This window comes from Lepeophtheirus salmonis, chromosome 14 (genome assembly GCF_016086655.4).
Source record: "Lepeophtheirus salmonis chromosome 14, UVic_Lsal_1.4, whole genome shotgun sequence".
In the NCBI taxonomy this organism is placed as follows: Eukaryota; Metazoa; Arthropoda; class Copepoda; order Siphonostomatoida; family Caligidae; genus Lepeophtheirus; species Lepeophtheirus salmonis.
In genome coordinates, this window is record NC_052144.2 from 10731319 (window position 1) to 10756148 (window position 24830).

Genomic DNA, 24830 nt, shown 5'->3' on the forward strand with positions numbered 1-24830 from the left:
ATTGAGAATAGTCAAAATCACAAGAAAAAAGAGGCTTATTCAAGGTGTCATATTTGGTTGTATTAGCAAATTGAGTTCAATTTTTATTATATTCAAGATAAATGAAAAATATGTATTCTTTGGACATATATGTCCAAAGAATACGTAAGAAAAACACGCAAAGTATCTACAGAAATATAACTCGTTAAAGTTAAAAGTATTGATTGTCATAATTCAACGTTGCAACTTGTATATCTATATGTTCTAAGTAAAAAATGGGTATTTGACAAGACTACTACGAACCTTATAATTGTATAGATACTAAAAAGCAACATAAATTTGTTCAGAAGGGAAGGACTACTTGCCAGAATCATAAGCTATTGTGTAGTTTCAATAATGACACATTATGATTGAAATAAGACTGTAAAAAACGTGTTTATTTTTGCTTCTTCATTATACTGTTATGTATTAGATTTATACATAAAAATATTTTGCCCAAAATATTAAACATAATTACACCAAAATCCTGATCATAGGTACTATGTATTAGTGTTGAGACCTCACTGAGATAAGTTTTTTGTGGTTTTGGTTCATAAAATACTTTTTTTTTTTTGGTCTGATATTGTATTTAACTGTTTTTTGTGTAGTCGAATTTGACTGCAAGCCTGGTACAAACTAAACTTGAACCCAATTAGTTCGGTCATATGAACAGTTGTAACGATCTCAGACGTAAACCCAACACTAGTACTCATGTCTATATTGTACTAATAGAAGTTGGCCCTGAACGCTCCTATACCTGTTCAGTGTACATAAATATTATAATATTTCCCGAAAATACATAATAACTAAAAGAACCTTACTTTTCATCCAAATCAACTTGAACCCGCTCTAATCCGCCTTCTTCATTCTCTATTGTGATGAAACAAGGATTGATTTCACCCTTTTTAGAGCTCTTACTCTTTCCATCCTCCTCCTCTTCATCTTCGTCCTCATCATCATCATAGGGTCGAATTTTAAGTGTGGTATTATATCTCTCCCTATTATCCGTTCGTGACATTAAAGCTTGATCCTGGAAGAGAAGAATTCATTTTTTGTCAGAATGAATTGATTCATTTTCATATATGTAGATCTAGATTTCTCAACAGAGATACATTTGTTATGTAGTCCGTCAACATCAAAGCAAGCTAGAATAATTTGAGTCTGGATGTCATTTGTACTCTTCCACGAATTATTATCGTCAATTTCTATGAATAAATTTTCTGCTTAATCTTTTGCAAATTCATTGGCACAATGGAAGTATTAAAAATTTACAAATTTTGTTTGAAAGACCATAAAACTATAGTTAATATTTTGTCATTATCTCAAATTATGCCATAAATTGGAAAAAAAATCTCTGGAAAATATTGGGTGTAAATGATATTTTATAAAAAGGGGATTTTTTCCGTTTATTTATTTTTGTTCAAGAGTGTTTATCTGTAAACTCGCCATTTAATGTATATGCAACAATTTGAAAGGAAACGACCAATCAGGACAAAAATTTTTTTGAATATATAATAATATTTAATATACTTGTATAATTTAAGAATAGACACAGATCATCTTACCTTAATTTCTACTAAGTATTTTAATTGAGAATAGTTATCGAAGGATTAATGTTGTATTATTTGAGATTGTTATAGTTTTGTTAATGATCACTCTAATAAGCGTGCGTATAATATTAATAGACAATAAATGATACAAAGGGAGCTTCTTCTGGGCCTCTCAGCTTTTTATAAACGACTGGTCGAACGATTTAAATATGAAAAATATAGAAACGCCTGACAAAAAGAAGAAAACCGCGAGTGTATTGGCGTTTCTCCACTGACTACAAACGTAGTACTACATTGTAAACGGAATAACTTGTTTTGGAGTGACATTTGGTATATTATTTTTTCTTTACAAGGAATTTACAATCCAAGAAATACGAAGAGGGACTAAAAAGTATTTGTATTATTTATGATCATTAATTGAAGAATTATTTCATGGCTTACAAGGATGGACAGCTAAAGACAAAGTAGAGGCTGGAGGCGCTGTGGCTCCCTCCCCAAATTAAGGAACATTTGCCTTTTACTAGACTTATATCCAAAGAATGTTATTTTTGTAAATAGGTATTGATTTTTTTAATAAAAATTCCAAAAAAATTCATTATTTGAAAAAAAATTCCTACAAAATTCATGATTCAAAATTATTCCACAAAAATTTAATTCTCTCTGAGTAACTTTGGAATGTGGAAACTTTTTTCTAAAAAATAAATTATTATTTGAATTTTTATTACAACAAATATAATTTATCAATTTTTTTTTCCCAAAAAATTTAATTTTCTGTAAGAAACTATGATTTTTTTTGCAAAAAATTTATTTTCATGTGAGTACCTATGGATTCTGGAAACATTTTCCCAAAAAAAACTTAAATATTTTAAATTTTGTAATTTATTAAAAAAAAATTAATTTTTCTTGAATAACAATCGATTTTTAATTTTTTTTTCCCATCAAAGTAACTATGGATTTTTTTGCAAAAAAAAATAATTTTCTGTGAGTAACTATAGATCATTAAAATTTAAAAAAAATAATTTTTAAATTTTTTTTTCCCAAAAATTTAATTTTCTCTAAGTAACTATGGATTTTCGAATTTTTTTGCAAAAAATTTAATTTTCTGTGAGTAACTATAGGTTATTGAAACTTTAAAAAAAAAAAATAATTTCTGGAAATTGCTTCTTGAAATATTTAAAAAAAAAAAAAAAAAAAAAAAAACCAAGCCCCCCCCCCCCCCAAAAAAAAAACTACCAACAACAACAACATATATATATATAATCCTGCGGATTCCCTTGAAGATGCGAATATACTACACTTTTAAGTAGCCCCTGTCAAGTTGATGATTAATTATGTTAAATATATATACATAGGAGATACTATGGTTTTCATCCCTTACCGATTTCGTGAGTTTACCCACTGACAAAGAAAAAAAGTCCTATAATTTCAATGGTAGGTTTGTCGTTACAGTGAGAGACATTATATGAACAAAACAAAAAAGTGTGTTTAGGGAAGAAAAAACCCCAAGAACACCATATCCATTGTCAAGCAGGGAGTGGGGGGGGGGATTTATGTTTTGGTAATTACTTTACTATGGTAAAAATATGACTTCACTTCATCAAAGTGAGGATGGACGGGCCCATGTACCCTGGAAATCTCGGCTCTCTTTCCTTCAGGCCAAGTCACGGAAAATGGGATTTGGATGGGTCTTTGAGCACTGAAATGTATCGAAAACATATGGCCAAAGCAACGAAGGAGTGTCTCAAGAAGAAGAATATTAATCTCACTGAGTGGCCTAGCCAGTCTTCTTTTGTGTGGTAACCAAACAGTGGTCCTTCGCTATAAGTAATAGAAATATGCCAGCTTCTGAAGTTTTGTTCACTTTTAAAATTTTTGCTCATCCATATATTTAGTAATTTAAGTTTAATTGATTGAAAAAAATGCAACAAGAAGTTTAATTATCGAGATTTAATTCCATTGCACAAGAAAGGATTGTTCTGACTTATAAAAATATACGTGTAATTCCATAATTTTTTTAAACAAATGCGTTGAATGAAGAATTTTTAACCTGATGTGACCGATTTGGATGTAATTATAACTAGAGTTAGATATATATATATATATTTAGCTTATGTTTTTGATTTAGGGGGTTTTATTGATCCATAGCACTTGTTATGAACATCTAAAATCCCCCGCCCCTTGATGTCCTGCCGAACATTCACTTCAATGTGCGTTCTATGATTACAAACGTTTTTCTCTCTAAGATATAAGATGAAATATAATAAAAATTAGTTAATATGAGTCAAAATATATTTTGAATAAAAATCCTCTTGAGATTTATGATCAATTCTAGTAATATGGTCTGAAGTATTTCTGACAAAAAGTATTGATCATAGGAATTTGTCTGTATTTAGGATTCCATTTGTACCCATATTTTCTTGTAGCATTCTTTTTTCTTCTTTAATAGCTATTTCAGCTCTTTTGTTAGATTGAGGGAAATATGTAGACGAAATATGTGTATTTGACTCTGATCTTTCTGAATGTTGTGATGATACCTGGAAGGTTATCTTGGTTGTTTCACGTTTCTTCCCCCAGGATGGAAAAATGATATGCACCTGTAAAAGGAGAAAATATTGCTGTAGCCTCGTAAAAGCTTTTTTGTTTCGTGGGATTTTAATTCAGGTCCATTTTAACTCGATATTTATTCTGGAACTCCGAAATTAACAACTTTCTTAAACTTCTCAAAAGGCATTTTGACCCAATGTATCCATAAACTTCGGTCCACCCTGACATTTTGTCAGTGACTACGAGATACTTATGCCCCTTAATATCCCAATAATCAGCCACTACGGCATCAAACGAAGAGCTTGGAATACTAGGCATAACCGTGTGGACATTTGTCTTGTCCATGATGAGCAATTGAATAACACGATTGGCATCCCTGTTTAGTTTTCTCAATATTGCCAGAATACACATGAGGAAGTATGGGCTGTCATTGTAGATACACCTTGATGAGCTGCATGACACCTCAGCACGGAGTTTTTCAGGTAAAACGAACCTGTCTTGGTACATAATCATACCCTTCACTTTGTTGAAAAATTTCAGCGTATTTTTGTTCACTGCAAAGGTATCAGTTAGAGAACATTTGACCATCACATCTTATTTTAGCCAATAATGCTTGTGATGCCTCATCGTCTTTAGTTGCATCTACTACTCTCCCCTTGTAATTCTTATTTTTTGAGATCCATGATTCACCAACGCCATAACCGTATTTTCCTCTTCTGTTGCCTGGTATCCTTTATTTCTCCAATAGGATATCTAGGTACTGCGTTGAAAACTGCACATTTGTTTTCTTTGGTAGATTTACAATTCTAAATTTCCACAAGAGAGTCCGTTGTTTAAGTAGGAACATTCGCATCTAAGGTTCGATCTCCCAGCGACATAACAAGTGGGTTGTGATATGACACCACCAAAAATTCATTACAACCTTGAATTAAGTATATGGTTTGCTCCAATGACCATGTCACTGCCAGTATTTCTCCTTCTATAGGCCCATATCTTTTTCCCGCTTCAGATAAGAAATGTGAACCAACAAAAGTAACCGTCCAGGTATCGTCACAGCATTCAAGACACTCAGAGTCACATAAACTATGCTTCTGATTTATGTAATAACCAAGAAATAAGTTTACGCATAACAGATATTTTAACTGCTCCTTTATTTTTTTGTATAACTAGATTTTTTGTCTTTTTAAAAGCCTCCTTCAGTACACATTTCCAAGCAAACGCCGTTAATGGACTGAGCAAGTGTTTAAATTGTTTCTTCGTCTACTATAATGGGCAACTTGGTTGATAAATCCAAACCATGATCGAATATCGGCAATATATTTCGGAGTTGGAAAGGACTGGATGGCTATAACTTAGAAAAGAGTTCAATCCTGCATTCAAAAATTCTAAATCCCGCAAAGTCAACACCCTTACTTGAAAATGAAAACATTTTATCTTGAGAATGACACCTGATCTTTCCATAGGTTCCAAGAAATCAATTATCCTCCACCAATGAGTTTCCATCTTTTCGACGTAGAGAAAAATATCGTCCACACAGCTTACCCTCCTCACCATATCAGTAATAACTCCATCAAGACGTCCATTGTAACCATCCCCACTTGATAAGGATTCCTGTGGGGCCCTTGTGAACCGAAATCCTACAATTGGTAAAATGAATGTAGTCATTTTTTCCCCTCATTTCTTTATAAATAATAATGCCAACTGCTAAGAAAAAGAAAATTCATTCTTCAGTCTACCAATTTAAAAAAAAATACTCTTGTTTTATATTTACCAAAATTTATTTACAAATTTTGCTATAATATAACGATAAATCAAGATTTTAGAAATATATTATTCCGTTTATTTTTACATTCCATCATTATTTGTAGTATTAACCATACCTAAAGATCGTTCAATGTCTACATCAAGGTTAATAGAAATACAAGATTATACCATAACGCGTGTACGACTGATGTTTGACTTCCACCACGCTTTTAATATTGAGGTCATTGTAGATGAGTGGTTGCGTGTTTTGTCAAAATCTGTTTTTCAGGCTAGGAGTCGGTGCAATACATTAAATTGAAAATTCTAGCAATAGTGACGTCATAGACTATGATTGATTGTGTGTTTTGTCATCTGATTATAGGTTCAACTTTTTGCATAAATGGAATGTCAGGATTTTGTGAATACAAAAAATTATTTTCTCTGAAGTACGAACCGTTTTCTTTATCTCTTCAAAATAGGTTGTGTAGTACAATGAACATGTCAGGAGTGACCCATGACCCCTAATAGATTCAAGTTAAATTGCAAAATATCCAATCAAAGTCGAGAAAGAAATTCTCAAAAGTGTTTTTTCTTTGTTGCAAAATTCAATGGGTATAATTCAAAAGTAATTTTGTGGCAAATTTCCCCTTCTTCTTATTAGCTGCAGTCGGGATTTGGCTCCCTCACATGTCTGATGATGTAATCATAGCCCTGATTGCATTATATACATAGTTTTCTCTATTTCATACCAGACTAAAAAAGGACCAATTTTTAAACAAAAAAATGAGTGATTGCTCACAAATCCTTAGTCTACTAATGTTACTACTGCACCGTTCTCCGGATTCAATCATTTGTATGAGTTCGGATAATCTTTTCTGATCCACATCCGGAATTGTGCCAATTGTGATTTTTTTGAATATTTATGGGCTGCCCGTCAATATCACTATACGAATTATTTCCTCTGTATAATCAACACTTCTTTCACATTGACACTTCATCGAAAACCCACAAGTGTTTGCCTTACTTCGGACATTCACTGCCAATGATTATATGAATTCCTCAGGAGATTGCTTCATAGAGAATATATCCGTCTGTTTCACACATTTTATCTCCTGTATTACTGTAAGTGATTTTATTAAACCTAAGAACTTTGTCTTTACTTTATAGACTTGGGGATATCATTACCCAATATCGTTTCACAGGACTGAAACAACTGCTCAACCTTTTTTCATCCACGACCGTTTTAACTCTTTTAAATAATTTACATCAGTCCAAAAAAAATACAAAAAAAAAAAACACACACTCTGTTCTTTCTCTTAGGTTACGAACGAAACTACTAGTTTTCTCACATGAAGGAAGACGAGATACCATATCTGACACTTGGATTTTAGTATTTTCAGCAGGCTTAGTTTTTGCTCTTGACACAAACTGTGTGCGTCAATATAGCTATTGCCACAGCCTCAGAACCATTTTCTAAGATAATCTTGCATTCAGGAAATATAAACTTGATTTGTGTTGGTGCTTTTGGCATCTTAAAGACATAATTTCTCATAGTGTCTCTCGAACTTTGACAATATCGAAATACATGAATAAAAATCCTCTAGATCATGATGTATTTTGCTAAAAAATAAATATAAAATGACTTAACAATAATTAAATTAATTAAAACAAATACACTTACAAATATTAACGAGTCCATAGTGTCTAAAAGAGATAAAACTATTCTCTACTCATTATTTATGATATAAGTCGTTGTCTTACGCAACGTTTCAAATTTATCATTACACAACCTTTCATATTTCTTCATATGTGAAATAATGAATTACTATATTTTTATTATCATGAAATTGCCCTAGAATCATGTATTATGTAATAACGCAAACCTGATCTGGATCATTGATCCCCTTATTTAAACGTTGATAGCAATAGTCTACCTAATTGTAAACATTGGTTGAAGGTATTACTGGAAAGTACAGTTTATAGACTTACATCCATGATATTTTTTATATTTATTTTAGTTTGAAATAAGATATTAGGCATATCGCATTTAAAATTTTAAACAATCATATGACTAATTAATAAAGATCCAAAGTTTCCATATCTTTTCGGAAGTTTTAATATAATATTTAGGAACCTTTCCAATATTTATTTTTAAATTACATAATATAATATGGTAAACTCATAGAATATATTTGTTCCAAAAAATTTCAAACTCTACGTTTCCTTGTAAACCTGTTTTATCTGATAGAAAATAGTAAAAAAGATATTTTCATACCAAAATCATGTCTTTAGTTTCAATATTAAGGAAGTTATGACCAATTAAACTGGAAATTTTACGCCATTTTTTCGTAGTGTTTATGTTATAGGCTAAACCAAAATTCTTTATGGAAATAAAACAACACAACTCTCTTAAACATCAGGAGAATTGAATGACATTTTCATGAATTAAAGAACACCACATTGTGCAAAAGAGGATAGTTTTAAATACTTGTAATTGAATTGTATAATATGAAATTTGGGTATGATAGTTTTTGAAAGAAAAGGAGAAGTTAAGACAAAGTACTTTCAAATTGTGCGGTAATAAAGATAGAAGGCCCTAATGTCGGGTTTAAATTAATGTACGTCGCATTAACAAATTTTTTGAAACCCTTTCAAAATACTAGCTGATAAAAGTTTTCAAGTCCATTATAATTTTTATTTAATCCATAACACTTTATTTGTGATATTGAACACTATCGTATGGTGCAATTAAACGAAGCAACAGATTGAGAAAAAAAATACTTGATGAAAGATTAAAAATTTATCTGCATTAAATATAAATGACGTCAAATTGATTTCCATAAATTAAGTAATAAATATCCAGCATTTCTATGGGATTCTCCAAAACATTTCTAGACATCCACGCACCCCTACTGCAAGATTTTTCCCTCTCCATAAATCGGCAATTCGTAACATATTTGATATTACATAACTACATAAAATATATGCATTTTATCCCTATGAAAGTTCACTCATAGGCTATGAGTGAACTTGATAATGGAATAAGCAAATATGAAATTGGTAGTTATGGGATATCTAATCAATAGGTAAATTATTATTTAGTTTCTAAATATGATACATCTTGATTTTTTGTCTGTATGTTATTAAATTATTATATAAAAAAATTGTATATATGTATATACATATGAAAATTTTTAATAATAAATAATACTTAAAATAAGTGATATGACTTTACTATTATAAATAGAATCATAGAGTAATTTAACAAATGAAAGTATAATAAATATTAGTTTCCTTGTTAGAAGGCTATATGCGATATATTTAAAAAAATTTTTATATAATTTAATTTAAAATGCTAGTAATATCTTTGCTGAAATAAAAATTACTAAAAAAAATGTCATGTATGAAGGTCTTTAAACTGTACTTTCCAATTTTTAATGCTATATACATAATATTTTATTTTAAACAAAAAATTTTAAAAATATTTCATGTATAGTAGTCTATAAACTGGACTTTCCAGTAATACCTTAAACTACTTTTTACAGAAAGGGAGATTATTGCCATCAATGTTTAAATAAAGGAACAGATTATCCGGATCAGGTTTACGTTACTCCTTAATACATGAGTCTCAGCCAATTTGTTGTTAACTAATAATAATAATAAATCACTTATATGTATATATTTAAAATAATATAAATCAATTATTATTATATTTCATCTTGTAAGTTAGTAGTAAAGTCTTCGTTAAATCGGACACATATTGAAATGAATGTTTGGCAAAAAATCAAGACTGAATTTCAGATCCATATAGCTCGTGCTATGGATCAATTGAACTCCTAAAATTTAAAACATAAGATGATACCAAACTTTGGGCCTGCGTATATATTGGGATATAGGAAGGGTTTCTTTATTGCTCAGGGAGCGGCAGGTGATAAATTTAACTTGCCTCAGTGACCAGCAGTTCATAGCATAATAAAAGGGTTCCTTGGTACTTAGAAACGCGGCGGCGGTGGAGTTAAAACTGCCTTGGGGTCTAGCACTTTACCTGTACAACCTGAGAGCCGGTGTTTATTTGGGATATTGGTAGGGTTTATTGATGCTCAGGGAAGCGGTGACAGATAAATTTAACTTGCCTCAGGTACCAGTAGTTGACCTACATAACCTGTGGTCCATAGTGTGTTGTAGCATATTATAAGGATTCTATCCTGGTATGTTTCTTCATCCTTCAATAGTTTCATAGTCCAAATATAATATAAATTGCAAAGAAATTACACACGATGATATTGTCTTCCAATGAAATTACCCACAATCATATTGTTTAAAATGATATTGTTATACGATGATATTACTCACAACGATTTTGTCTAACCATGATAATGTACACAACGATTTTACCACGCAATGATATTACCCCAACAATTTGGTCCGCAACCTCTAACAGTGTTTATAAGGAACATAGTATAAAATGAATTAAATATCGCAGGCGTTAAGTTGAAAAAAAAAGAAGTACAAAGGAATGTGACTTTAGATTAGGTATAGAAACGAGTTCATGTTAAATATACTTCCTGGCTCATTAAATTTGTGTCGGGAAAAAATGACAAAATTCTTTTTAGCTGATACCTATCACTAATATAATATATATTATGCTAACATAAAAATAAAAAAACTCTATTGGGGTTCCAAGGTAAGAAGTGTAATTACGTGATTAATTATAATATCATTAGACGTGATAAATTATTCGTGTTGGACAAGACTCATGGATTAACGAACAAGAATTAGCATAATATATTACATTCAGAAATAGAAGGCACCTGAAATCTTTGAGGGCTTGAAACCTTCCCATAGAATTGTTCCCAACCATACGTACTACAATTAGCCAAATTAGATATACATAAGTGTCGAAAAAATAATTTAGAGCTATTTCTGCCGTCGTTAAATATGTATTTACATATATTCAATAAATAAATATATTTGACATTGACAAAGGAATTTACTCTTGTGTTTGTTTTACAATTTAATAAAGTTGAAGCCGGATTCTCATCTAAATTAGATTGAATGAATATTTTAATATATAGTTGTAATATTCATATTCTTTGATAAATATCAGTGAAGACCATTATTACAAACGTACTTTCAAAATATTAAAATTGTATCATCCAAGAAAAATATTAATAAAAATTTGTTGAAAGAGCCAATAAGTCACTTGTTATGGTTCACATAACATGACTTGATATCTATTGGAAGTATGAATTCACAGTCCAAGATAGACAACTTCGAGGATTTGGGTCATTTGACTAACTACATCATGCATGGCGTTTTGTTCTCTTTGAACAAGAAATAAGGTTTATTAAGAGACGAAGACCATCGTTCTATTGCAATTTTAGATTGTTCCAACTGTACTGAGCTTTATAGTTTTCCTGGCACTCTCCCAACGATCTGACCTCTGACTAACTCCACAAATCTTCCCTTGTTTGTTTAGCCACAGCTAACGACCTCTTCTTCTGACACATCCTAGATCATAATGAAGTGGAAATCACTGTTCTTGCCTGATATTGTAACCAAGAGAAATGAATGGAAAAAACTAACTGTCATGGACTGCTCCCAGCTTCACTTTTAAAATATTTTTCATGTTGGCCTGATGAATGGGAAAGACTCAAAGACAAAGTAACAACTATCAGCAATGATACGTTTTTAGCAGCTAAACAAACATCAACTAGACTATATATGATGTCTCAAAAATTACTTGATGAGGTCGATATCAACCAATTTTGATAGGCCTTACCCTTACTTACATGCTGTGATGTTTTTCAAACTTTTTCAACTTTAAAAATAACCGGTCAATATTTAATCAAATAAAGTATTTTTAACATGACCCTTATGCTTCAGGTATTGCCGAAGTAGAATGTGAGGAGAATCATACTTTTAACCAATATGTTCTATGTATAGCATTTAAAATTTTCAACTGTAAGGTAAAAAATACTAATTTCAGGTAAATTATTAATTCATGAGAACAAGAAAAGAATTGGATATCAATATAATAAATCAAAATAGTAAAAAAAAAAACTTAACAGCGAGTTAACAGGAAGCCTTTATTATCAGAAGATCTTCAATGCTTCAAATAATTTGTATTGTTTGTTAATGTTTAAACACAATAAAAAATAATTTGTTCTAATAAAAAATGTATTTCGAATCTGAAGCAAAAAGTGTATTTATTTGAGTAAGACCTCATGGTACTAGGTCAAAGATAAGTTATCGTAGCATATATTTAGGGAGAGTTATCGTAGTATCGAAATTCCCAAATATGAGAATGATTTTGAATCATATCGATTTCTAATAAAATATTTAAAAGACATGTGGTAATCCTCATCATCAATCTCTTGATGCCTTAATCTTCCTTAATTATGAAGTTGTATGCGTAGTATAGAAATCACTATTTTTACTAATTTTCAAACAAATTATAATACTCAAACAAGGGATGAAATAAACTTAAATCAATTAATTTGGTATAAGCCACAGCCAATGCATTCTAAAATAAATAATTGCATTTAAACTCCTAACTTAATAAAAACAATTATAAGGTAAATACTATTTAATTAATTTATATTTAAATGGACCATGTGGATATCATTATGTATCTTTTAAATATTATTTAAAAAAAAAAGTTGAAGTGGTAAGTATCAGTCCTGAGTATTTAATTCAAAAATACTAAAAAATTTACAAAAAAATATTAAAACATAGTTATTACTAATTTTTTTCCATTGCATAAGAGATCAGAGGGTAAACATATATAAATTGTATGAAGATAAATTCTTAATAGATGTTGACTGTTGTTTTCTTTATTTCAAGGAGCAAGAAAGTTATACTTCCTCAATAAAAATTATCTGGACTTTTATGAGAAGAAATGTTGGTCCCATTCCTCAAATTCATGAGAATGAGTAATTCATGAATGGGCTATAATCGTATTATCTTGAAAGATCCGGATCCAAAAGGATGATAGTTCTTCGTTATCTTTGTGAGTCAATCCTTGCTCAAACAGATTCCAGGGATTGAACTTATTTGATATTGGCATCAAAATGAGGAGAGACAGTCCTTACTCATCTAGAAACTCTTTCCGAAGAAAAAAAAATATTTTCTTATTACCTAACCTTGTAATAGTAAAATTGACTAATAGATGGATTGGTTGTAATGAATTTAAATCCAAAATTTAATTCAAGGACTACTAGCGGGAACTGAGAAGGACTTCATACGTTTTTTATTTCATGAAAAGAGTAGATTCTTGAAATTAACTTCTTGGGTTGTCCAACTCATCTTTGAAAGAACCACTTCGAGTCAAGAATACTTTTTATTTAATTATTACGTAATAAATCACTTTCATAAAGTATCAAGTAATAAAATTAAAGGACTTTTGTCTACAATTGACTCAAATTCGTCTCTTAGCCCCCCCCATACCCCCCAAGTCTTTCTGTAGCTAGTAGCAGGTATTCTTTGGAAAAGGAAATTAAAAAAAGATATGTGCAAGAATTATTCCGTCATTGATCCTCAATTCTACTTTGTGTCTTACAATGAACTTCCATTTTAACCCTACCTTCCGGATGCAAGAGATATACTAAGCACTCAAGAAAAAGTCCTTTTTTTCCGGGTAAACCTGGGGAAACTATCAACAGTTCGTGTACAAATATAAATAATTGTTTTGGAACTAATAACAGATGCTCATATGAATATATGAAGTCTGACTGGATGAACGCAACAATTCCACTTGAAGCAATGTTGATTGTCAATGTGCAAAGTTGAATCTTGAACTCTCAGCAGTCATTTGGACGAATAGACTTTGTTTAGGGAAAGATATGAGAAGACAGCAGAAGATTCTTTATCCAATATTATGCTCCAATATAATATGAGATCCTTCATCTCAAGGATTGCTAAATAAACAGGGATTTACCTGCGTTTAAGAGTAGGTAGGTTGTCTTTTGAATTTTATTCATCCAAGAAGTAAATATTCAATGCAGCATTTGCACTCGTATTTATATTTTTCTCCTATATTTCGATATTTCATGTTGTCCGAAATTGGTAAATATCATTGAATAACGTCCAAAATTAAAAAATTATAATTTGAAACTTGTCCGAATATTTGAATATCCGGATTTTTTATTGATTTTTTAAATCATTAACAATTCCTCTTAATTTGATGTTTTAATGAAAATATTCTGATACAAACTTCTCACTAACATATTTTTTATTGTGTTTATTGAAAAAAAATCTCAAATATAACACACGCTGTCTATATAATATATGTGAACGTTAACCCATCTTCGACGTGCCCACCGATGCGCCCTTGTCCTATAATTTTCTCTATCACTGGAGAAAAGAAACACTCTAATAAAACTTTTGAACTTCAGCAACATTAATTTTTATAATTTTAATTTAAGACCTCGGAATCTCTTTACAAATAGAGAATGTCAGAAAAAACATCATTTTCAAATGGTTATAGAGGTCACAAAAACGGACTTTAAAGACTGAAAATTTTCATCAATATTCAACAAAAAATTTAACTAACAGATCATACTAAAAATGGAGTACACTAGTACACACACTAAAATAAAAATTTAGAAAAAGTTGACATTTTGTGTGACTTTAACCTTCAATATATACTTAAAAATATCAATTATTAATTGAAAATATTATAAAGCTATTGCTTCAAGTTCAAAAGGGTTTTAATAATAACATTATTTGCAAGCTTAAAAAAACCATTCATGTTTAAAAAGTAATTTTCTGGGTTGGGAGTTTTCACAACAATACTACGAACATATATAGTCATTAGAAAAGTTGGGCTAAAATTGAATTTGCTCATTTTTTAAATTTACAATCCTCCCCCCCCACCTATACTACAAGGGCTTACAATTATAGCCCCGCAACACATCCTCATCCTCAAGGTTACTCTCCGTCCTTTATGAGTACACACAAGTGTTCAATAATATTTGAATATAATTGAATATATTTGGAAAGGAAGTTAACTACTGGGGAATTAGATAATAATGACAACAGCTGCGTAGGAAATAAAATTTAGTCATTAGATTGGCAATTTAAAAAACAAATTAACATCCCTTTTCATCGCTAAGACAAAATGAAGAAAATAAATCAAAAAAATTTAACAAATTTTTATATACTTTTACGAGTTTTTAGACAAGATGATAATTTTATACAATGATAAATATTTTGCAAAAGTGGGGACTTATGTCTCCTTGGACCCTATGGTTCATGCGCCACTGGACCATAGTGTTAAGACTTTTCTTGGGTTTAGTATAAAATATATTTTGAGTCCAAGTCAAGTCGCGAGTCTTTGATTGTGAAATTAAGTCGCAAGTTGTCAAAATATGGACTTTAGTTTAAGCTGAGTAGGAAGTTTCCACATCAGACACCGTCTACTTAATTATTATTTACATAAATGATGTAAGTATACAATGACTAATTGCTTATTCAATTTTTGTGCCGATGTTCAATGATGCACGGTATTCCAGAGTCAAATCGTAAATCGCCCCTAGAAATAATACAGTTATATTAAGAACCTTAATGATACAATAAAAAATTATTTGTTTTTCCTATAAATAATTATCATTTGCTTAATGGGGTCAATGCTCTAACGTAAGTATAAATAAAATATTTACTTGGGTAATTATGATCCATGGAACAGCACCTTTCATTTCAGTCAAGTAACAAGTAAAGTTTTCCTTTTTCAATTATTGTACAAGGGATGCAAAGCACTTCGTAGTGTCTTCGAGAAGTAACTGAAGCATAATTAGTGGGAATATTTTCTTCTTCACGGACAAGGGCGTGCCCGACAAAAATATTATGTTGTTCATATCTAAACAATGTGTATTAAAGGAAAACTGATTTTCTCTTGCTGTTGGATCTTAATTCGTATTGATTTTTTACCATAATTCCATAATATTTAATGACATTCATTTTCAATTTTAGCAATTAAATGAATATAACATGCAAATGAATATGGAATAAGTGTCAATTAGATCCGCAAACAATGGAATCTCCAAAAGTTAGAAAGTAACATGCATAAGAGAAACCATTCGAGATTTCTATTGGATTTGCGCAGGAAAGGCATTTGCCCTCGCCGCATTTTTCCATCTCCAAAGTGCTCACACATAGACTTAAATGAATCTATATATATTTAATAGCTCAATACAAAAAAGTCAACAGTCAACATCCAGACAGTGATACATAAATATGTTTTTTAAAACCATTTCTTATTCCATACTATTCACTCTCTCCTTGGTATATGCTCGGTCTACTCCAAAGGGCAAAGAAAATAACTTCGAATGTAGAGCCGAAGGATTTGTTAGGAGCCCCGAGTCCTGTACTGAGTTTTATCGTTGTGTGGACTTTTATGGAAATAAAATATATACTCCTTTCCATTTCTTCTGTCCTACCGGAACCGTTTTCGATGAACAGCTCTCTATCTGCAATCATCCCTGGGCTGTTCCAGAGTGTTCTAGTGAAGGAGCCGTTGAAATCCCTCATAGTACGACAGTAGTTCCTACATCAACTGTTACAACTAGTTCTCCGGAACCAACAACGGTCATTGATGGAGAAACTTTTACTGTAGTAGTGCCAAGTTTTAGTTTCAAATGTACTGCCATGGGAACATTCCCTAATGTGAACTCTTGCTCAAGGTTTTGGTTGTGTAAGCCTCAAGATGATGGTGGATTTGAGCCTCAATTATTTGCTTGTCCTCTTGATTACAACTATGACACCGAAGTGAGAAGATGTCTCAAGGAGGAGGATACAAATAAATGTGAGATTGAAGAGTCAGATGAGGTATTTGTACGAACTGGAATCCGACCAATTCGCTTAAGGGTTGAACAACTGGATAGATTTTTCAAAACATGGAATGGAGACGTTTAGTTGTTTAATCCTGTATATAATTTTAGCAATTCATATTATAGAAAACAAATTGCAAACAGATTTTCTATTAGAAACAAATTTGGGTATTGGTGATATAAATATATTTTTTAAAGAATATAACATGATTTTCAAATGAAATAAAGTTTATTCAAAAACTATAATATGCAATGTTTAACAGTTATTACAATTCAGTTGAAAAATGACTAATGACTATACAATCTTTTTTCGTATATAATTTACTTAATCATAGGGAATGTAAAATATAAATGTCAACATTTTTGAACAGATATATATATATAACAACTTTCAAACTTAATGCAAAGTAATATTGTTAGAAACCAGAAAGTTGAGTGTCTTTTTGTTAAAAATCAGATAACTTTTAGTTTTCAATTACTTGACACTGGTGATATGGTCGAAATTTTATCACTTTTGTCTTGATTAAAATAAATTGAGAAAATATTAATTTTAGGAATAGGATAGATCTTACATTAGTTATAACTAGAGTTTAGTAGTTTGTAGTGAAAAAAAGACTGCAATGGGAAGGCGAGAGCGAAACATATGGTACACCTGAATTAAGACCCTTGTTAATATCAGCTACTTGTTATATGATTTTTGAGGGAGAAAATGAATTATTCCTATGGGGAGGATAACTTTGTATTTTTAAAATAGCATTAGTGCAGAGAAAATATTGTAATTATATTAAGTTCATAGATATTTAGCAATAGTTTGTGATGTAAATCGTGTGATTTTTAAGCTGAGCCATTTTTTTTTTTTAAATCCGAAGAATGAATTTTTTGTTCTTTAGCAGTTGTCATTATTATTTAATTCCTGAGTTGTGAACTTCCACTACTAAATAGATTCAATTATATTTCAAACCTGATTGAACATTCATGTATGCCCATAAAAGATGGAGCGTAACTTTAGGGATTTGTTGCGGAGTTATCATTGTAAGTAATTGTTGGACTAAGAGTTGAATGGGGGATCGACATATTCTTCTTTATTTCCTTATCCCCCGCCTCCCTTGTCATAGCTAATTGTAGCTGATCTCATCAAAAACATTCTTCAAATTATAAGGGTTACAATATTGATTTTCGATTTCTTTTTTTTATATACTCATTATATACAAGATTGTTCTCATGAATAATAGTACATACTGCAGAGGAAAAAGTGAACACCACACACCCCGATTAAATTATGAGCAAAAAAAGAAGAAAAAACAAACCCAACAACCGTTTTTCCTTTTCTAATGTTTAAAGGTAGTTTTTTCAAAAAAAAATTATAAAATACTCAACTCTATTTATAGCTTATAAGTTACAATTATCCATAGATATGTCCATCCCTTAGTTATTATGTTTATGAATAGAAACCAAATAGGAATTATAATAACTTGGAACTAATATATTACATATAGTAGTCTTGTTCGGTGTACCGGAGTACTGACACATTTAAAATGGTAGGGAGAAGGTGTGGTCAAATGGGTCTATTTTAGTTTTTGGTTTATAACTCTCCAGTTTCAAATATTATAAAATTTTATTTTATCAAACTATATAAATTTTCACAAATTTATATTTTTTGGAGAAATATATGCTTTAAAATATTCACGAAAAAAAAATCCCTAAATTAAAGTTCTTGAAATTAAAAGAAAAAAATTAGTTTGAACTTTTTATACAAACAAATTATAAAGTTTTAGGAGCTTTAAAAATTTTCCCCTATAAATTGGGTTCCCCGAAAATCTGTAGGGTTTTATATATATATTTATAGGTCATTTTTGTTATTCTTGGTTAAAATTGATGTTCCATAAGAATTTTGTAATCATGTGTATTACTATAAAGTTCATTAAAAAGTTGTTTTCTCTTAGACAAATGATGGAATCATGACCCAAAATTTAAATCCCTATCCCAACAAAATCTCACTATGTAATGAATTCAAACTAGAAACAAAGTAGGTAATAAAATTAGTATAATTAGAAGAAAAAAAATAAAAATAAACACGGCAACAATTCGAAAAGAATCATTTCTAATCACTTCTCTGTTAGTAATTATGACTAGACATGTTGGATTATTTATACTAGAAAATACTCATGGATTGACGAATAATCATTACATGAAGCAAAAGCATCATTCCATTATTACTCCAATAGAAAAGAAACATTTGATGCATTTTATACTAATATATATTGCATATTTTGATTTTAAAAAATTCAAAGGGAATATTAATTCTGATAAACAATAACGAAGTATATATCTCATTTATTTAAATATAATGGCAAAATATCCTTGAGACAAAATGGCTTGAAGACAAAATAGTTTATGACAAAATGTCCTGAGGAAAAATTGTTCAACGCAAAATAATCGGGCACAATGTCAACAATATATGTGTTGCACCACAAAATTATTTCACGTCATTCACTCTTTCCAATCCCAGATTAACTTATTTCTTCGGATTAAAATAATCCTTTAAAATAAAACCGCTAAATTCTTCGTATATTGTAAAATTGAGAACATTTTATTTTATTTTTGTAAATTACTTCTACACAAAACAATCAGCTTAAACATGAACTTTGGTATCAAAATGTAGCTAAGAGTTTTTTTTTTTTTTCTTCAAAAGGAATCTTTTTTTTTTGTTTCGCACGAAAAAGTATGATACACCCATTTGACCATCTGAAAGAGACAAATGTATACTACTTAAGTGAAATGGATACCTAGGACACGTAATGTTAACAAAGGAAACGTGAAATATTTGAAAAGTTCACCCAAATTCTTAAGACAAGCCTCCAAATGAAAAAAATACACACATTACCCAGCTTATCTACTATACCAAATTGATATTACATACAGTATTTGAATCCCCATTACATCTTATAATAATTGTCTCACGGATGAAGTAACCCTGAAGAACAGCTAGAGCATCGTCCTTTGTTAAATGTTACAAGAATGAAAATTATATTTATATATCCATCAAATTTCTGCGCCATTCCTCTCCAATGAGAAATACTATTATAGAGGTGACAAGGATTTTTACTCTAAGGCCTGACTTAGTTATATTTCACTTAGTTGAGCTGACAAGGTATGGATATTCAGAAGTTTAATACAACTATTTTGTCTAGTCTATTTTTAAATAGTATGTAAATACTTGGAGGGAAAAAATCTAAATTTATGACTGTTATGGCATAATACCAATCCCAAACACGTCGTTGCCTCTATAGAATCCTACAAACCTTCTTCCAAAAAGAAACATAAAAAAGGAAATCCCGGACTATCAGTGTAATATTATTTTTCCACGATTTTTAAAATGAAATACATATATTTCATTATATTAAAACCCTACATAGTAATTTATGTATTACTGTATTATAATATTGCTTATTAATAGTTTATTCAAAATGTAGCGATACATTTATATTTCTAAATGATAACCAAAATTTCTGAATAGAAATAGTGAGATGGTCCATATATTAAACCTATTAAAAAATATACGTTTTTTAATTTTGAAATGTTTCTGCATTTTTCTCCTTGTGTTTTAAGATGTGAGAAGCTCGAAAATAATTTTTTTAGGGATGTCCTATACGCCCTTAAAGTTTATTCCAAAATGCATTTTTAGATGATTCTGCGTAGTTTTTGGACAAAAAGTATATATAAAACATGCTATTGAATGCCAAAAAAGAACTTAAACTAAAAATATAAACATTTTTGAATAATACTTTTTATATATTTTATTATTTGGATCAAGATTGTCCAAATTTGTGCATTTTATTTTATCTTATATTGCAGAAATCATATTCATATTTTCGTAAAATTTTACATTTACCACAATTTCCTATTTAAGAATAATTTTCTAATACCAATTTGAAAAGCAGAAAGATATATCTTTAAATATTATAAATATTTATATACGATGGGGGATTAACAAGAAATTGTATTAATGCCCTTTAGGAAACGGTGCATAAGTTTAATATAACTTATTACTTCGTTTATTTATCAAAAATAATTAATTACGAAATAGTTCTGACGTATCAAGTAAAACAAAGGAAAAAAATATTTTTGTGTTAACGAAGTAACTCCCTGTAAAACACACACCAATCGTTAGCAGTTGATGGGAATGGAAAAGTATTTGAATACATTTATATCCTATATTTGTAATTCTCCACTAACGACGTATCCTCACAAACACAAAAGTTTACATTTTATTTTGTTATCAGCTGGTGACGTGTATGTTTCTTACAGACTCATCAGTAATGTAAACGTTGATTGCTTTGATTTCTAATTACATAGACTGTTAAGATGTAAGCGATTATCAATAGGAATAGGTATGAAGAATTTGGCTGATTTTTTGATTTGTGTCTGTTTCTTTTCGAAGGAAAAGTTGTGAGATATAATAAATGTAACACCCTGCTATGATCCCCCCTCTCACGGCCCCAAACAGTAAAGTTATTTACATTTTTAGTCGAAAAAGTATGGAAAAGTATAGAAATACCGATACTAGTTTTGATACCGGAAATGGTACAAAATAATTGGCATTGTGACAACTCGTGTTGGGGTTTGCTCTGAAAATCCTAGATCGGTTTGAGACTGTTATCATTTTTAAAAGACAAAACAAATTCAGTACTTTAAATATACTATTCGGTCCAGGATCGTCGCATAAAAATATTCAGTTTAGATCGATCCCAAAGAAATGAAATTCTCTCTGGATCGGTCTTATTTAAAAAAAATATCTGATTTATTTAAAATTTGGTCTAAATCAATTCTATAGACGAATTATTGATCATGTTGTGAGATTTTCTAAATTGTGAACATCGTCTTCCTACAAAATCGTATTATGAAGTTATATGTGTTGGATAAATACTATCTCTATAAGTCATAAATCAGGATAGGGAAGAAATTTCTCCACAAATACAAAAAAAAAAAATTGAGAAGGGTGTCCAGGAGGATTTTATTTTAGGATAGTCTTTTTTTAAAGTAGATACATTGTTATTTTTCTTTTTTTAAAGAAAAGAGAAGATTAGAAAAAAAAATCAAAAGTTTTTTATATTTTTCTAAACAACAATAATTTTGTATAGTGTTGACGATAGAAAATATTTGAGGGGTGCTACAGCCCCTCCATCCTACTTCTTGCTAACGACCATGATTGTTTACATATTAAGATCATAATATTGGTGCAAACGTGTCTAAAAAAATCTCTTAAGACCGAACCGAGAAAAAATTATGTCTATTTTATTATTTTTATAATTTATTTTTCCATTTATTTCCAAAAATTTTACTCCTTGGATTTTTTTTTGCAAAAAAAATCCCAAAAACTACCCCTCCCCCTCCAAAAATATATATATATATAATCCTCCATTCGCCCCTGTAGATACACCCCACAAAATCGGAACTCAATCTGGTATTAGTCGGTAGAGGTACATCTAGGAGTTTATAACTTTATTATTATAAAATAAATCATAATTACACAACAAATTAAAAATCCTTAAAAGTTGCTCCTCGATTGATTTTTTCTTTTCCACAGACTTCATAGCAAGTTCAGTCATTTCCTGCCTTGTAGGGCCACAGTCATGGATAAGATGAAATGGTGTTTCCTCATCTTCTTTACAGAGTCGACAGATTCATTTTAAAAAGATGTCTATTAAGTTATATGTGGCCACAATCCATACCAACTACACTTGAGATTTTATGTCTCTTGTATTTGTCAACTTCTTTTCCGATGTATGGCTCAAAAATAAACTGCTAAGATAGGCGGCCGCTATCCAACTGTTTACCACGCATTCAAGGTGGCTTTTCTGTGAGCTTTATTAGCCTGACACACAGAATTGGGGACATAGACTGGTGTACCCCCTTCTGCGCCCTCCTTAGCCAAAGCATCAGAAAAATTGTTCCCTGTGCTATTATTATGACCCTTGATCCGTCCAACTGCAATATTGCAATTGGAATTCTCGAGGGCATTTTTACAGCACAGGAAATTCTTCTTTTTAACATGCTCCCCGGTTTTATATTTAAACTATCTAAAGCGGACAGGCTATTAAATAATCTTAAAATCCTCTTGAAATTCGCTTTTTGAAAGGAAAATACTTGGAGTCGATCCTCATTTAGGATTGAATGCTGTTCCGTCCCTTTAAATCCTGCATATTACTCTTAAAAACTTGTAAAGTTGATGATGTAACGCAACTTTTTTTCTTTAAAAAAATTAGTTCTTGTACAAACAATACCGAAAAAAGGACCGTCATACTTACCGACGTGTACCTAAGGACTGATAGGACCCCTCCTTAGGCTAGACGGGATTAGGCTCAATAAATAAGAACTGACACAATAATATGTGTAAGTAATGATTGTTGATATACAATTGTTATATATTTTTTGAAAGATGAAAAGCGGCTTCAATCTGACAATATAAAATTAATATTATATTGTCACTAAAAAAATTATTTGAGGGGTGCTACAGCCCTTCCAGCCAACTCCCTGCAAACGCCCCTGATTCGTCTACATATTGGGGATTTAAAAAAACCGTTCCAATGATTACATTGTCGGACCAAAATATCTGTCTAAATCGCTCTGCAAAAAATCACCTATGATCGAACTGAAAAAATATTCGGTCTTGTACCGAGATTAACATTAGTTGCAACACTAACTTTATAATATTATATTTTTTTAAAAGAGAGAAACAAGGCATCAATTAAGTAAGAGATGACCTAGATGTATATACAAAACCAGTTTGTTTCTTGACGATACTAATACATATATTATATTCCTTCTACTAATGGGTGTATCTTTTGTATACGGTTAACAATTCCAAGAAAATAGATTTCATTAGGCAACAAGAAGGTTCTACATCCAAGAAAATAACGATAATATTAATACCTTTGTAGGTTACATTTACTTGAACGCAAGCGTTGTTTGTCGTTGTCAATAAGTAATCTCCCTTAAAAGATTGTGAACTTGTCATTTAGATAGAATGAAAGATTAAATAAGATCCCATTCCATGACTGTAGCTTCACACACAGTAAGTATCGTATTTTTTTTCACACTATCCATAAATAATAGATACTTTCCTTCAAAAACCTGTTACTAATACGTTTGTCACAATGGTAATGATTTATTACCTCCACCAAGGAAGTTTATGTCTCTGTTTGTTTGTTAGCCACCAGGATTAAGGCAAATCGAATTTGGAGAGACTTGGTGTGAAGGTATACATTTATATCCATATTTTATTCCCAACATTGTGGAATATATTTTTGACTATTGGATTTTTTTTGATATCCTATCATCAAAGTATCCCGATACTTTTTTTAGATACCTCACATAGCATAAGGTTAGAGCCAGTGACCAGAGAAGCCAAGGGGCCATTATCACCCTCCCCCAATTATGAAGAAAGCTTATAGTTGTCGGAAGAACTTCTTTTTTTTGGTCTTCTTTAAACAACTTAAAACGTCAAAAATTTGGTCAAAATTGGCATTTATAAATAAAAAAAAAGACAATTCTATCATTATTTTTTTTCTTGCTTTATATGGTAATAGGCTGGTAATTCCGAAGGAGAGACAAGTTCAAGTTCTTCAGGGATTTCAAAGTTTACATCAAGGTATCGAGAAGATAAAAATAAGAGTTAGACTTTTGAGTTAGTGGGTTGGAAGGAACTCAATTATTGAAGAAATGAATAGAAATGTAGAAAATATATAAAAAGATTACCTAATTTACCAGAAAAAAACAATTGATCAGGGATCCGATACCAATGAGGCTATTTGAGAATACGCCTGCAGATCTGTTAGACTATGGAGGAAAACATTAGTTGGCATATGGATATCGACTTTCAGGATATCCTTATGTAGAGGAATTCAAAAGAGTTCCATCTTCAGGAGAAGTGATATTTTCTGAAACTGGGGTTCCAGTGAAAATAAAAAGAGTTCAAGTCCCTCGTTTAGTTCCAGGGAATTTCAGACATTCTTGAAGATGTGGGGAGTAACATGGGGACTTTCTTCACCCCATTTCCCACAAAGTAATGGCCATGCTGAGGGTTTGGGGAAACGTATGAAGAATCTATTAGTGAAAACAGGAAGAAAATGTAGATCTGATGAAT

The 24830-nt window shown here is 30.6% G+C and overlaps 2 protein-coding genes and 1 long non-coding RNA gene across 4 annotated transcripts in view; 1 reads left to right on the forward strand and 2 right to left on the reverse strand.

Annotated features, from left to right (window-relative positions):
- Nucleotides 1-1885, reverse strand: part of LOC121129132 (ATP-sensitive inward rectifier potassium channel 12) — a 34581-nt gene extending 32696 nt beyond the window's left edge. Inside the window, exons 1-2 of one of the 2 annotated variants that reach the window (XM_071893570.1) lie at nt 1584-1885; nt 840-1048 (exon numbers count right to left, since the gene is read on the reverse strand). In XM_071893570.1, coding sequence (XP_071749671.1) covers nt 840-1036 — 197 coding nt within the window. In that variant the 5' untranslated portion in view covers nt 1037-1048; nt 1584-1885. Of the gene's footprint in view, nt 1-839; nt 1224-1583 lie in introns of both variants that reach the window. The other variant, XM_071893571.1, reaches the window with a different exon arrangement.
- A 13024-nt stretch (nt 1886-14909) lies between these two features.
- Nucleotides 14910-15626, reverse strand: LOC121129716 (uncharacterized). Its single transcript, XR_005868493.2, has 2 exons — nt 15518-15626; nt 14910-15390 (listed from the first exon to the last, which is right to left on the reverse strand). It is a non-coding gene; the product is annotated as an uncharacterized lncRNA (long non-coding RNA).
- A 422-nt stretch (nt 15627-16048) lies between these two features.
- LOC121129715 (uncharacterized) lies at nt 16049-16930 on the forward strand. The gene has a single exon (XM_040725434.2). The coding sequence runs from the start codon at nt 16092-16094 to the stop codon at nt 16767-16769; it is 678 nt and encodes a 225-aa protein (XP_040581368.1). The 5' UTR covers nt 16049-16091; the 3' UTR covers nt 16770-16930.
- Nucleotides 16931-24830: the final 7900 nt, after the last annotated feature.